The 16429-nt window shown below is 44.2% G+C and overlaps 1 protein-coding gene across 3 annotated transcripts in view; it reads right to left on the bottom strand.

Moving 5' to 3' along the window:
• Window positions 1-883: 883 nt before the first annotated feature.
• LOC306937904 (receptor-type tyrosine-protein phosphatase U-like) overlaps window positions 884-16429 on the bottom strand; it is an 88173-nt gene continuing 72627 nt past the window's right edge. Inside the window, exons 8-12 of one of the 3 annotated variants that reach the window (XM_079521931.1) lie at window positions 5144-5259; window positions 4435-4504; window positions 2982-3061; window positions 2685-2893; window positions 884-1137 (exon numbers count right to left, since the gene is read on the bottom strand). In XM_079521931.1, the coding sequence (XP_079378057.1) occupies window positions 3040-3061; window positions 4435-4504; window positions 5144-5259 (208 nt within the window). In that variant the 3' untranslated portion in view covers window positions 884-1137; window positions 2685-2893; window positions 2982-3039. Of the gene's footprint in view, window positions 1138-2564; window positions 2894-2981; window positions 3062-4434; window positions 4505-5143; window positions 5260-16429 lie in introns of those variants that run through there. The other 2 variants (XM_079521930.1, XM_079521932.1) reach the window with 2 other exon arrangements.

Genomic DNA, 16429 nt, shown 5'->3' with positions numbered 1-16429 from the left:
TTTGGGCGGGAACCCCTTTTGGTGTTTTAAACATTGTTATAATTTAGCTATTGAAAAATAGCAGATCTACAAGCTCATAGCGCGCCACCGAGTGGCGCGCTATGAGCTTGTAGGTCTGCTATTTTTGAAAAATCGTGAAAATATTTATTTCAGAAAACTGGAGGATTTAATAATTTTGAGGTCAGGCCTAAATGGGTCAAATGATAAGGGACAATATCGGTGGCACCCAACTGTACCATGCAAAAAGACAAAATGGTTCTGGATTGTACAAAGGGCAGCATGCAGTGACTCCAAACGTAGAGCAGCTGCTTGGGAATCGGCATATTCCCGGTTACAGTAGAAGTTACAGTAAGGGTTCCGTGTCTTGCTCAAGGAGCAAGACACGGAACCCTTATTGTAACTTCTCCCGATGAGCAGGTTGGTGCCTTGCATGGTTTCCTCCGCCATTGGTGTGTGAATGTGTATGTAAATGGGTGAATGTAATGCACATGGTATAGAAACATATTTGGATAAAGGCGTTATATACACTAATGTGCCATGTACCTTTTACGGTGTCGTGGTGCCATAAGTCCAATGAACAGGAAGGTAGGAGCGCACACCAGTAGTGGGGAGGTGCTGACCGCAGGAGATAACTATGACTGAGAAAGGAGAGAGGCCGCACAGCTCGTAGTCACGATGCCATCAAAATCTTAATTTTTCCAACGTTTCGGCAACAAGTTGCCTTCTTCAGGGAATCCTGAATAAGTCCAATGAACAGAACATGAGCGAGTCAATAGTTGCTCTCTCACTCTCTCATTTGACCTTGTCTTCTACCTGAGTACTTTCTAACTTTTTAAACGATCTGCACACCTGACAGCTGGAGTCCAACTGCAGTCCCTGGACCCCATCAGTCTGCGCCTCCTCGTGCACCTGGCTACGTGCCTCCATCAGTCTGCGCCTCCTCGTGCACCTGGCTACGTGCCTCCTGCTGGCTGATGATGGAGGAGTTGAGGAGTGTAGTGGTGAAGGAGGGCCTCTTGCGATGCAGCCACTTGGTCTGCTGCTTGGCTGGAGTTTTATTTTTAACAGGCTGTGGGCCGGAGAGCAGCCCTCACACCTGCTGCGGTCTCTTCTGCTCTTCCAACTGCTCCGCCAGGTCTGGACAGGACACAGAGATCACATGACGACAACCCATCTTCCACAGTCTCCAATGAGGCGTATTGAATGGCATCATGTTAATGTGACAATGTGCCAGAGTCTTAAAACAGCATACTGTCCGGTGCAGAGCCGCACTCTGGTTAGCTCTGCAGCAGCTCAGTATTGATGTAGGTCACTAGTTAACCCGTCGAACGCCTGTCAGCGATGCCCTTCCAAAAGTTTAATGTCTCCTCTACAACAGGGGTGTCCAAAGTGCGGCCCACGGGCCAAATGCGGGCCCGGGGAAGAATTTGATGCGGCTCGCTGCTTCATATCCTGAATTGTATTATTATTATTATTCCATAATTTTTATCCCACGATTTTGTAACCCATTTTTCACCCCTGTGTCAATTATCCATTGTGATCCTACACCCTCCGCCAACCTGGGGAGAGCAACGGACTTGAACTCATGCTTCCTTCATGCATGAGTGTCCAGGTTGCTCCTTTACACCTGGCAGGGGGGAGTTTGCCTGGTTGGACGTAGCGCGTGGAAGGAACACATTATTCCAACCAGTTCCTTTCCCCTCCATCAGATGCCCTGGCTAGCCATGGGAGGCAGTTTAGTGACCAGGATTACTGCATGTTTTTTGTGACCCTAGGGGACACGGGGAGAACATGCAAACTCCACACTCGCCAACCCCACCTCGGGTATAGGCACTGATGACGTGGAGGAGAGGACACGCCGCCAGCGCCCACAGCGTCCCGAGCGGGAATCGAACCCAGGACCTTCTAGCTGTGAGGCGACAGCACTACCGACTGTGCCACCGTGACCCCTTCCTGAATTGTATTATGAACGGCCTGCCCAAAAAATGGGAACATTTTTAGTTTTTTACATTGAAGTTTTTTTTTCACCTGGACATTTTCCAGAGTAAAATTTGTCAGGATTCCTTGTTCCTTGTTGTCTCATTCTGAAGGGGTCAAAAAAATACTATTTTATTTCATTTGTTACCTTGCACGTCTGGTTATATTTGGTAAAGTAGTTGGCCCTTGGGTGTTTTTATATTTTCTAATATGGCCCCCTTTGAGTTTGGAAAAGTTTGGACACCTCTGCTTTACAACAAAACACAACACATTGGATGTGTCTCAGTCACTGCCAATCTCCACACTGGTTATGGAAATGGTCATGAGACTACATTACGACAACCATTGTTACAGTGTAAGTACGCCATTACGCACAGTGCCGAGGTCACAGGATGTTGTTACTCTAAACTACGGGCAGAGCAGGTGGTCAGCTCCTGAAAAAATAATTGACGTCATTTCACGCCACGTGTTCCTCTGTTTTTGGCTGGTGTTTATTGGCCCCAAAGCGTAAAGGTCGTGCCAATATAAAGATCGGTGTCATCAGTTACAAGGCTGTCAAAAGCCCAATCCAGTTTCCCCATGAAGATATCTGAAAAAAAGGGCTTTCAATCTGTGGCAACACAGGCCGCCACTGCTACTGTATGCCCTACCGAGCTGTGTTCTATGTGCGAAGACAGAAATATGAATTAGTCTGCTGGACAAGGTACCTGAATAAATAACATGGCTCTAGCCCCTGATTCGCTAGCCTCGCATTCAGGGTCTGGTGACGCTGTAGAAATAAGGCAAGGTTTTCTCGGTTGGAAATCGAGCCCGCCCAATCAGGAATCGGGATAACCCAGTATGAACCAATCGCCAAAGAGTCCAATTTGACCACGCCCCCATCTCAGAAAACGGCTGCACTCTGATGGCTTTCAAACTGAAACGAAAAGTAAATTAAATTGAGTGTCAGGCTACTTCCTGTAGTTCCTCCTTTTGAATAAACAAGTGCCATTTTTTCAGCCTACTATTATGTGTCAGGAACGTCACGGTACGGTGAGCAGCGCAGGAACTGGAAGTGATGCATCACCAGCGGACCATCCTTGAGCTGGACAGATAGAGGGTTGGGGGGAAGACATTTAATTGGTGTCCACGGACACTACAAATCCACCATTTAATAAAATGGTGGATTTGTGCACACACACACACACACACACACACACACACACACACACACACACACACACACACACACACACACACACACACACACACACACACACACACACACACACACACACACACACACACACACACACACTCTTCTCTGTCCTGTTTCCTGTAAAACACTTTGGTGACCATGGTTAGAAAACAATATACAAATACATTTTTTATTATTATTATTACAGAGAAATTACCTATTTCTATGTATTCCGGACATACTCTATGTTCGTACAATTCCCATGATGCAATTCACAGGCAAGGAAGGAGCGACCTGACCAATCTAAGGCCACCATTAAATCAACCTGATTCATTATTCTGAAGTCCAGATCATTATTTTCTGTACAAGGACAATGTCACCGAGGATAAAAAACCAAGAAGCGTATGAGAAAGGAAGGGACACACAGAACACCGTAGATTAATAGGTCTCTCTCTCTCTCTCTCTCTATCTCTCTCTCTCTCTCTCTAGCACAGTTGCAGATTTCACATTCAGAAAAAGCAACAAATAGCAAATACTGTGTTAATGCAACATTCACCCTACAGTACATAGATGTGATGGTTTATGTTTCCACCTTGAGAGGCCATAGAATAGGCACATCGACAAAATATAACCATATAAGGTAGAAAAAATACTTATTTATTTATTTGAAACATTGTCTTTTTTGTATAGGCTACCTCATGGTGTGCGGGCTCCATCCATTGTTGCACCCGCTTCGAATGTTATCAGCCTATAATCAAGAATATGTCCGTGATCAGAAGCTTGGAATAGAGCCAATATGTGATAATGAGACATACTAGGAAACACGGAAGTGAAAATACTGACAGTTACGGAGCGCTTGCTTTTTGTGACCATGACCATGACCGTGATCATGACGGAGGCACGCAGTCTCTGGTTGCCTTGAGCCCTGTGAGGCAGAGCCGACTCAGCACCGTTCGAGTTGCGTACCAATAGGCACAGAATAGTAAATATTAGTCCCCCCCACTTTCCATTCCCCCGACATGTCTGCATTAGCCGCGTCCAGCAGGGGGAGTGGGAGTGGTTTACCAGGCTATGTCTGCAGTACCGCCCAAGTGAACACAGCTAGCGCCATCGCTGAAAACAGTCAGTATGGCCAATATGGCCATATTCCAACGTCTTGATAACGGTTGATAACGTGTATTTAATGCAGTGATGTTGCCATTTTTCAACTTATGTTTCCATCATGCCATAAGTTACTGAACACGGGTGAATAAACGTGTTCAGCAGGGGGCGGGGCTTACCCGTGTGATGTTCTGAACGTGAAACATACGGATGATGAGTCTTGGTTCAGGCCAGTACTGAAGACATGAGCTGAGAGACAGATAGAGAGAGACAGAGAGAGAGAGAGAGAGAGACAGAGAGAGACAGAGAGCGACAGAGAGAGAGAGAGAGACAGAGAGAGAGAGAGATACAGTTGATGTGGGACGATATGGGTACCTCACGATACGATCTGTGGCGATATTATGCCCTCGATATTTGATAATATCACGATTTGATATATTGCGATGTTGCGATATTCAATATATTGCAAGATTTCATCAACGATATATCACAATATTTGTAACTGCAAATGAAAAAATTACCATAAAAGGCAAAAGTCTGGAATTATGTATTTATTCCAAATCGTATCGTCTCACACAGCGTAAAAGACGGCACACCGCCACAGCCCGCCATGAGGCACATAGTAACAAGACACCCGAGTATTGAGAGTATTGACAACAGTGACGATAAGCCTAAATGACAGTGATTACTTTCAAACGGCACCCTAAAAAAATCTCTCACGAAACTCACGCTCCTTTTGAATTATTCAACAGCTTAAATCATTAGCATTAGCTCATCATGAATGAATGCAATAGATAGAGGAGCCTTGGTTGTGGAGACGATAGAAACAGCACTCTCTATTCAACACAACTTCTAACTTATCTGCTCCCAGCCAGCCAAGGAACTCACATGGGAGCGATGGCGTTGACATGCTAATGTGACAGTGACAGCGAGGAAAGGTGGGGGAGAGGAGCGGAGGTGCAGCCCCCCGGAGGAGTTGATAATGTCTTGTCACAGTGATGGAACTGTATTAACAGGTGACATTGGGCAGGCCAGATAAATATTTATATGCACAGGCAGGAGACGGGTAGAGAGAGAGAGAGAGAGAGAGAGAGAGAGAGAGAGAGAGAGAGAGAGAGAGAGAGAGAGAGAGAGAGAGAGAGAGAGAGAGGGAGAGAGAGAGAGAGAGAGAGAAAGAGAGAGAGAGAGATGGTAAATAGTGATGACGAATCCAACATGACAAAGTCAGTGACAGAGCAGAAACAGGAAGACGTGTGAACAGAACAAGACATGAACAAACACAAACACAAACCATAAGAATGTGTTCATATGAACATGACAACCTGTGCAAATTAAATCTTCCTCCTGGAACACAGGAGATGTCGTTCACCGACATTGACTTTACCAGTTCTCTCACACCCAATACAAATATATGGAATGTAAGCATTTGATAATGAATAATATATTATGTTATACTAAACTAAACTAAACTAAAATATTTTTAACTAAACATATTTTGAGGCTGCAAAATATAAATATAATGTTATGTTGGACACGGGGAGAACATGCAAACTCCACACAGAAAGGCCCTTTTGCCAACCTCACCGAGGGTATATGGGCACTGATGATGAGGGCGGGTCGGGGGTCGCAAGCCATGGACAAAGCATTTTCAGGGGTCCCCAGCCAAAAACGTTGAGAACCCCTGCTATAGAGTACAGTTATAATGAAATTAAGAACACTCATTTGAAAAATGGTGAGTGAAATGAATTAGATTAGTATGTCCGTGTATGTGTGTTTGTGTGTGTATTTTGAATTTCTGCAAAGCTGTTGATTACAACTGAGATGAACTGATAACTGGAGGGAGCGAGAAAAGGAATGTGATAAGAGAAGAAAGTGATATCAGTCAGATAAGAACAAAGGAAATAACAAAGGACAAAGGAAATAAAATCGGTTCAAAGTTCCCAGCTGTTATATATTAATTACAAGGATAAATATCTGTAGAAACTTTAGAATACAGTTCCTAAACTTCCTATAACTGCAGAACCTTTCACCTTTGCTAATACGTGGCTTATTTCTAACCTATAAATGTCTTCAGATACATATTTTAGCATGCTAATTAAATTTAAAATGACACTGTCTGGATGTAATCTTGAATGAGATTAAAAACAGAGTAGTTTAAAATCAGCTGTGTTTGGAGGAACATGCAGCTATGGGAGTCAAACAGGTGAACTCAATCAAGATGAATTTATATTCATAAGAGTAGATGTATGTCATCACGCAGCACAGTTTTGTTCACGGGAAGTAATTAAGAGGGAAAACACGAGGGAGGCGACTCAGGCATGGCACAATATGGGCAGAGTGTGACAATCTATTGTTAATATGATGACCACGGATATGCTCTAAAAGTGTGAAAAACTTATTTTTCATTTCACTACTAAACCTTTAATGTGCAATACTGTGACATAGGGTCAAACATATACATAATACATGCTAGCTGTTGTCAGTGGAAGCAGGGGTGGCTTCTTCCACTGACTAAAATATTGAGCATGCTGAACACAGCATATGAGGCTGCGTGCATCATGGCTGTATAAGGGGAGCATGCATCAGAACTCTGACATTGTATAGCACTGTCATCAAAGTAACCGGTGATATGAGTAATCACCAGTTACTTTGATATCTGCTGGGCCACAAGACACTACCTCCCACCTAGGGAGCTAAAACTGCTGCTCTGTTACATCTACTGTATGTAACAAATGATAAAGGGCAGCTCCATAAATACATGTTGCCTCCATCTATCTTCCCGGATGGGAGGTTTGGTCGGAGGTACGTACCCTGCCCACCCGACCACCAGCTTGGTGATCATGACGATGCTGAAGCAGTTCTCCTGCCAAACCATTCTCCAGAAGTCATAGATCATCTCCTGCTTGTGGACTGTGGAGGAGGTGAAGGGAAAGGGGAGGTGCACACAGTTTTGGATGTGAAGAATGAAATGGAGATGCAGAAAGACATGGAGGTAAAGTGCATGTATAGAAATAAGTGGAGGTGCAGAAATAGATGGAGATGCATAAATAAAAGGAGGCACAGAAGGAGACCGAGGTGCAGACAGAGAGGATGCAGGGGGTGGAGAGATAAGCCATAAGTCAGGGCAAATAGCAGCAATAACCATCAACACAGACACGATGTAATCCATGCCAGAGAATAGAGTAACAGTGTGTCATTTGTGAACTATTGCCCATTCTGTGTTCTTCTGATATTGGGAGAAATGTCATTACAATATAGAGATGTTGTGTAAACAAAGCCGTACGTTGGCTCACCGAGGCATCGTTTGCTGACACAAATCACAGTCCCTAGGGCAGATGACACTTTCATTGATTTCATTACACTGTGCCTCTGATAATATCACAAGGCTCTATTTCATACTGGCTGCCGAGCTGGTTATCCTATCTATAAATGCACCATGTCTCTGTACGTCTGTCTGTCTCTACTTCTGTCTGTACATGTGTAGTACAGTTGTAATACACGCAACTCGAGAACCGTTCGCCCCACCGACTTCACCCCCACATGGAGTGCAGTGCCCGGTGTCGAGTAGGTTGGACCCACGGTTGTCCAGAACCGCCACAAAAGGCCATATATGGAGCTGGCCTGTTCAACACTCCATATTTGGGCATGCCTGACATCACAACACTCCATATTTGGGCATGCCTGAGCCTGACACAGAACTCCATACATAGGAATAAAGGTACACAGAGAGACAGATACAGAAATCTCCATATATGGGCATAAAAGGGACACAGACAGATGGGTGGAACGGGTACTCTGACACGGGTATTGCATAGCCGGGTGGGGCACGGATCTCCAACCTCCATCGTTACCGACTCAGTGCTCTACAGCCGGGCACCGGTCTAGTGTCTTTAATGATCAACATCTCTTGACACCCAAACAGCTTCATAGGAACATTGTGTGACATCACCTGGAACTGATTCACAAGACCTTCACTGAAGAAGGTCACAACATATCAGTCATTTGGATGGTGACACCTTGACATCACTTTGTATTCTCTCACAAATGCACATCTCTCAACACATACTGGCTTTGTTCCAATAAGGTTTGTGCCCCGGGCAAACATTACAAGGCTCTGTGAAGGCTGAGTGACACAGAGAAACAATCATAGCTGCCTTTAAAAAAATGAAATAATAACACATGACAGCAGTCGCACCAGACCACAGTTTTGCCTTCAGAACAGCGTCACAGCAGCTTTTCGGTGCGAGGAGCGAACTTGGTTTCGCTGCCTCCTCTCCGTCTCCCTTCCTCATCCAACTCCTCCCACACCTTCATCCTGGACAGAATACAGAACGGGCCCATGCAGAACACCTGCTGCTCTCCTACACAGGAACATGTGGCTCCAGGCTCAACTCACTGGATCAGCTTCTTTGGGCCTCTGCAGCAAGCAGCCCACAGAGAGGCAGACTATTCATATGCAAACATCCACTGTTAATGCTTTACAGTGAACAGTGTACGACTTATATCGTTGCTGTCGGGCAGAAACCTTTTACGTCCAAAATGGTTTCAGGATGAAAAAAATCACACCTGTGTGAAGTGAGCGGTGCAACTATACATTTATTGTCTCCACCAGGCCAAAGGCATGGCGAGAGAGTATGTTTTGCACTCCGTGTGTGAGTCTGTGTGTGTGTCCGTCCGTCCGTCTGTTACCAGCTAATCTCCGGCACCGTTAACCCAGTCGGTGCCAAATTTTGCACGCACACTCCCTGGATGCCAACGATGAACCTCTGCCCCAAATTTTCCAGATCGGCCTGTTATAGCGCCACCAGGATGCCGACTTTTGAAAAACAATTATTTTTATATTACTTCTCCAGATTCTGTCCAAAAATCACGCAAATCGTTACACACTATCTCTATAATCATATGTTCATGACGGATGTGTCCGATATTTCATATTCCATCCTATTTGGCTAACATTGGCTTTCAAAGTTTGCAAGGTTGGCCTGTTTTGAACAAAAAGCCTCAAATCATGAACGCAGCGTGTAATTTACGTGAAATCTTTCACAGACGTTCCTACTAGGCTGAGTAATATATCCCACCCTTTTCACATTGGCCTGTTATAGCACCACCAACAGGTGGATTTTTGCAAAACACATTTTTGGAACAAAATGCCTCAAATCATTGCCATCCAAGGTGTAAGAAGAAATGGCACCCTTTCCACATTGGCCTATTATAGTGCCACCAGGAGGCCACAACCTGACCTGCCCTGGTGGAGACCTGTGCCCTGGGGGGCACTTTATCTAGTTGTTATAGTCACTGTACTGTACTGTGGTCTACTCTGTATAGTGTATACTGTATTGTATAGTGCACTGTGCTCTCTACTGTACTGCCACTTTACTCTGTGCTGTACTCTACTGGCCACTTTAGGTGGTGCAGCTTTCCGTGCTTGGACATACATACAGACACACACCGACTGCTCAGTGGGGGGGGGGGGGGGGGGGTTCTTGTTTTCTGTTCTACTGAGAATAGGGTTAGAAATAAGTTTAGGGTTAGGCATTGTTTTACTGGGGTTAAGTTTGGGAATAGGTTTAGCTGCTTTTGGCACGGCACGGATTACGCTAGAAGACACACACTGACTGAATAAACAGAAGACTTCTAGTTGTGTTTGTGGCTCTCGTTCGCAGGCGACATAAGAATGATAATACACCACCGTCTGTCCTCTGCAGCAGAAACAAAGTAACCACAGAGACACTGACGGTTACAGTGAGATATCACGGAAGCGTTTGATGGGGGATTGGAGAACGCAATGATGGTTGGGAGAGAGCCAGTTGGAGCGTGATGAAACATTGGCTCTCCTATTTACACAGTTATTCAAACAGCTCATTTCAATATCGACAGCCGGGGACGTGTGTTGAGAAGGAAGACCAGTCCAAACACATGCCTACGCTTGCTCACAAACATGAAAACATGTGCACCAATATGTTATAATGATGTATGTATTCAGTTGGTAGCCCTGTACTGTATGAAGTTAACAGGAGGAGAGGGAAGAGGTTGGAGAGTGTGTTAAATCTATATTACTCTTTCACTACCAAGAATACATTATTATTTAATTGACCCAGTGCCAGCAATTTTCCGTTTGTACTTAATATCTATAAGTAGTCACAGAATATATATGACCACTACAATCGCTCGTTGTTCGTGAAAATGATCTGCGAGTCAAATGGCCGTGCAATTACTTTGTTATGCTCAATTGAAATTCCCATAATGGTGTAGCAAGAAGAGGAATGATAAAGACCGGAGATAACCGCATGAGAAAAAATCCTATGGAATAAGAGTGGATGCAAGCTGTTTTTTAGTGACCACATGAATTCCGTGTGTCTGATTAAAAGAACAGTCAAACGGTGACTCACATGTTGCGCAAGGAAAATATTGACTTTCTCGTATTTGGCACTCAGTGCCTTGGAAGAACATCCTGCTGTGCTGTGTTTCTCTGCTGGCTTTGAAAAAAGTACTTGCCCTACATAACGCATGTGACCGTGTGGATTAGTGGTTCCCTAACGTTTTAGCTCAAGATGCAAAAATGAAATTAGACGTTTGGCCAGGACCCAAAGCAGTGAAAATATCATATCTACAAGCTCACAACGCATTGCCAGGCAATGCATTACGAGCTTGTAGATCGGCTATTTTCACTACTTCTTAAACATTTGTTTTCTAATGTAGGGAATTTCTTTGATTATTTTGAGGGGCTGCCCATCTTTATTTATGTGTTTGTATACAATTTACAATTTAGGCATTTAGCAGACGCTCTTAATCCATAGCGATTTACAGTAAGCAAGAACAAAAAACATCATAAATAGTCATCATGAATCATACGTAAGCTAAGAACCTAACAGTGGAATACGATCCCACATCAGGGTCATTCCAGAGACTCCTTGGACTCTCTAGTTACTAGATCAGGGCGCATGATAAAAAGACCAGAATGGACTTATAATAACTTGTCTTAGAATAGAGCTGTTGGTAAACAGGGCAGAATAATCCCTGCACAGCTTCAGGGACTCAGGCAGTCTACCCTGATCCCCTAGATAGGAAAAGTGAATTTAAATACGCTTGAGTTGAAGCACTCGGAGTTGAAGTAAAAGAAAATAATTGTCTGTGTAATTACAGTAAAAGAAATTAACAGTTGTATGTTGGTAATCGACTAAAAGAGGGAGATGTGGAGATGTGCATATAGGAACCTACAGTATGTGTGTAGGTACACACATTACATGACGCACCCAGCCATTGAGGTGTATAATAGTTGTCAATATCTGGTGTATACACACCAGTCGCATCTAGATTATTATATTACAAAGTTGATACAGCCTGTTACATATACTGTAGTACTATGTGCTATGTCTTTGTCTACATAAAATGCTATCTAAGTTACAGATATATTTGATTGGCTGAGCACGGAATGTGATGCATGATGATGTATGATGGTGTATGATGATAAGAGCAATTACACTCAAGTTTTGAGCGGCGCGCCACGCTAGCCCCTCCTATGTCCAGCTTTGAGGGTATGTGACTGTGTAAACACAAACATTGAAGACAAAAGTGTGTAAACACAAACATTGAAGACAAAAGTGTGTAAACACAAACATTGAAGACAAAAGTGAGGACGCAAATTGTGATTGCCCAGAATGAGATGATGTATGATGATGACGAGCGCCCTTCACTTCACACAGGTGTGATTTTATTCATGGTATTCTTTCGAAAAATGTTTGTTTTGAACACATGAAACTGTGTGATTTTGTTGTGAAATTGGAAATCTTTAGGAAAAACAACATTTAGGAAACAAAATAAATGGTTATTTACCCGCGACCCATACAAATAATTATTGGTCCGCGACCCGCACATATGGCCCACATATGGCCCACTGTTTGGGAAACAGTGTTCTACATTATGCATGATGTGACCTAGTGGATTCTTCTACGTATCTTACGCACGATGTAACCTAAATGGAATCTTCTGTGTGGAGTCTCTCAGCCAGACCTGTGTCAGGATGCATCAACATCAACATCTAACTCCAGGTGAGGATCTGATTACACATGCAAGAAGGGAGGTGGAGAGCAGCCACAGGCAGTTTGTCTCAATTAAACTCGGAGGAATAGCAATGGTCAGGAAGGACCATCAGCTCATAGCAGGAGGGAGGAAAGGACTAGCCTGGCTAATAAGCCAGACCGAATCAGCCGTTGGCAAAAAAAGAATTGCCTGCCGGCGGATTACGGTCTGGAGAGGCTCAATTGTACGCCCATTTCCTACACCAGAGAACTGGTGTGGCCAATCGGGACACGGTATGCAATATGGGCGGGCTTTGGCACAGTGACGTTCAATGCTTGAGACCTTTATACTGACAGTAGCTCTGACCAATTGCGTCAAAGAGAAAATGTTTGAACCCGCCCCCCGGGAAACAAGATCCATACACAGCATCTCCAGACTCAAATACCACACGACAGTGTGATTTGAGTCTGGCTTATTAGCCAGGCTAGGAAAGGACACCATGGAGAGCTGGCAGGAATACACAGGGGGCAATAGATGGGCATGGGGGGGGAGATGGAAGGAGAAGCCAAGTATATTACTTCCCTGTTTATCCAAATCTAAGAGACGCCAAAGGTTGGGGAGCGGGGAGGGGAAAGAATAGAAAGAAAGAGAGAGAAGCGGGAGGAAACAAGAGCTAGTTATTGTGATCAGAGAACAGGAATGCTAGTACAAAACACACTGCTGGGGACCGTCGTTCGCCATACAGCCTCCCCAGTATTGTCTATGTACAACCCTGACACACGCTGGCACTTGTCAAAGTGCCGCCAGGCATCCCTTTACACAACTTTTTTATGTGGGTACCCGTGGGCATGACAACTCTTCTTCTATGGCGTGTGAGAAGAGAACTGAGAAGAAAAATAATCACGTTCAAAAAGAGTCATGATGTCACACAGTTCCCCAGTGAAGACAAACATCAACTCTCTTTCTTTATGGTCGCTGGAGGCTTTTTTTTTCTTTTTCCCCTTTCCTAAATTTTTTATCCCACGATTTTCTAACCAATTTTTTCACCCGGTGCCAATTAATGCCTAAACTGTAATCCTGGGCTCTATTCTCCCTCTGGGGAGAGCAACAAACTGAGCTCATGCTTCCTTCAATGCATGAGGAGTCAGCAGGCTGCTTCTTATCGCCTGAGAGATGAGATGAGAGACGTAGTGTGTGGAAGGAAAGCGTTATTCCAACCTTTCCCCTCCATCAGGCCCTTGTTTAGTGTTGAGTGGTTATTAATTCATACTAAACAATAGCACAACTATAACACTTAATGCTGTAGGGTTCAACATAAGTCAGACAAGTATGTTTTGTTTGACTTGAATCAGTGGCCACCACTGTCAAATTTAAGTCTTTGGAAAGCGCACAATCTCCAGCATCCCCAGTTCGATTCTAGCTGGAGATCTTTGTTACATTTTCTTTTCCTCTTAACCTGTCAATGATCCATTTACTGTGTATATATATGGCAACCTAGGTGGCATGCTTCCATTAATAATGTACTAATACTGTAGGCAGCGCTGTTGACAACACACGTAATAACTCTTTCATTCTAATGGAGTCTCTCACTCTAAAGAGGGCAGGCACTGAACTGCTGCACAGGCAGTGAGGTTAAATCCTCTTCAAACCATATCCACCCACATACCGCTGCTGCGTCAGTCATCCGATTTTCAGTGCCAACTCTGAATGACCTTTATATTATGAGCTAACAGCAGATCTCAAAGTCCATAGACTTGGCTGCCACATGACGTCATGTCTGAAAGCCAGACGCCCCTCAATAAAGTGTTTGTTCTTCAGAACCTGTAGGTTTATGTGCCACACAAAACTGCTGAGATGAGATGTGACAGGTGCTACGCTCTACTGCTGGGATTGGAGAGGCTTGCTGAGATCCTCACTCTGTGTGATCAAAACTAACAACAGATGAGAGGATCAGACGTGTTGTATTTGAGCCGACTGTGGCGTCATGCAGCTCCATGTTGTCTTAAGACAAGCGTTTTTAGTCATTCACGAGGCATGGTTCTCCAAGAAGATTGGATCTTGTAGGATGTGTGCCCGTCTTCTAGCACGCTTGAAGGTGTGTAAGTGATCTTTTGGGTGTGTTCACATCTGTTTGTTCAGTGACGTTGTTAGGTATATGCGCAGTACGCAGTACGCACTATGCGTAGGGCAACATGTTGCTGAGGGCAACACAATGAGCGAGGCAGCAAGCCCCCTTTTTCTTTTTTTCACGCGTTCCCCCTGCAACGCAGCTTGCGTGCCTCCACCACGGGTCAACCAGAAGATAGTTGAGGGTAGGGAAACAAAAACGTCAGCTACAGCCCTGGGTCTCACCATCTGTAAATCTCTTTAATAAACAGAGAAAACAATCTGATAGATTACCATTTTCATCCAATAAGAGTAAATTCTCCTACCCTAATCTGCTCACTGCTAATACCCTAAATTTGCCTTAATCCAAGATGGCCCTATACTATACTATACTATTGATAACCTATTATAAGCCAATATTTTCTAAATTTCATTATGCTTCAAGTAGCATGTGACGTGTCAAACTAGGGGTTATTCAGGATTCTGAACCCATTCCAAGCATTCGTTTTGCAAAAAAACACTCATTGGGCTAAAAACGGAGATGCCCACTTGCCCAAATGTGCTGGCCTCATCATATTTATGATGACGACTATGGTCGTTTGTAGCCCAAGGAGGGTTTTTTTATGCAAAACTAATGCTTGGAATGGATTCAGAATCATGAAAACCTTCTAGTTTGACATATGCTACAAGCATAATGAAATTTAGAAAATATTGCCTTATAATAGGTTATCAATAGGGCCATCTTTGATTAAGGCAAATTTAGGGTATTAGCAGTGAGCTGATTAGGGTAGATTTTTTTATCCTGGCAAATTTTCTGTCAGAATCAGTTGAGAAACAAAATAATCCAATTTTGTCCAACCTCACAGGGGATATGAAAACAAATACACGAACAAAATAAAACTAACTAACATATGTGCTTGGTAATTTAATTAGAGTCCATATGAATCCTGCCACACTAATAGCCAGCGCAACACCCCATCCTTTGTCCGCCTTCTCCTACCAAACCACACCTTTTGCACACATCTCACCATGCACAACACCAACAGCATGCCTGTCCAGACATCACACACTACTTTGCATCCATGCAACTGTCATATTTACAGTACAATACCCATTTCTATGAAGTGAGCCGAGTTACGCCAACTCCGCTCACTTCATGGGGCCACACAACTACACTTGGTGAACGCAGCTAAAGCAGCTGCCGTACATGGACCTCGCATCAGTGCCACGGGTTCACAACTTCACAGTACACTGTGGAGGATTTTTGTATCGCATCGCGGGGCCGGGGTGTGTGTGTGTGTGTGTGTGCGCAACAACACATAATAATTAATAACCCATCCATTACTACATGTGCAGGGCACAATACTGGGTTTAAAAACACAGCTGAAACATGAAGTGGAGTCTGTCAACTCCCGCAATTTCCTTCTTCCCATATTGCGCTGCAACGTAACTCTAGGATGAGCCGCCCAAAGGGCGGCGAAATTCTAGTCACTATAATTCACCCTGATCACCTTGCTTCGTCTATGGGCGCATTCACACACTTGAACCGAGGCTCGCTAAGTCCGTCATAAGGTGGTCCAATCCCCTGTGGGCAAGGGGATGGGGTTGACAAATTGGGATCAACCTGAGGCCCGCCGGACAAACCAGGGACAGCATTGTGATCAGGGGATTACTTCAGCCACTGGATCCAACACAGGTGATACCTGCTCGAATCCTACTTAAGAAGCTTGTCTCATCCACCTCTGTCCATCTCAACGCTCTTCTTGGGAACCCGCTGACATCCAGCACATCTCCACACAGAGCCCTACATTCTTCACTGCATCAGTTACTGCCAGTGGTGGACAGTAACAAAGTAGTACATTTAGGTGTTTTCTTTGGTTAAAATAAGTGTTAAAAAGCTCTATATTGTGATAGTATTCATTGCTATAGAGCAGGCCTGTCGAACCCATTTTGGGGTGAGGGCCGCATTGGTCAAAAGGTAATTTGATGTGGGCCAGAACCAGTTGCGGACCCGCACTCACACGCATTCACTCATACAGCATTGTTTTT

This window comes from Electrona antarctica (assembly GCF_951216825.1).
Source record: "Electrona antarctica genome assembly, chromosome: 15".
NCBI lineage: Eukaryota > Metazoa > Chordata > Actinopteri > Myctophiformes > Myctophidae > Electrona > Electrona antarctica.
The sequence above is the reverse complement of the archived record's forward strand: the minus strand, read 5'-3'. Positions and strand labels throughout refer to the sequence as shown.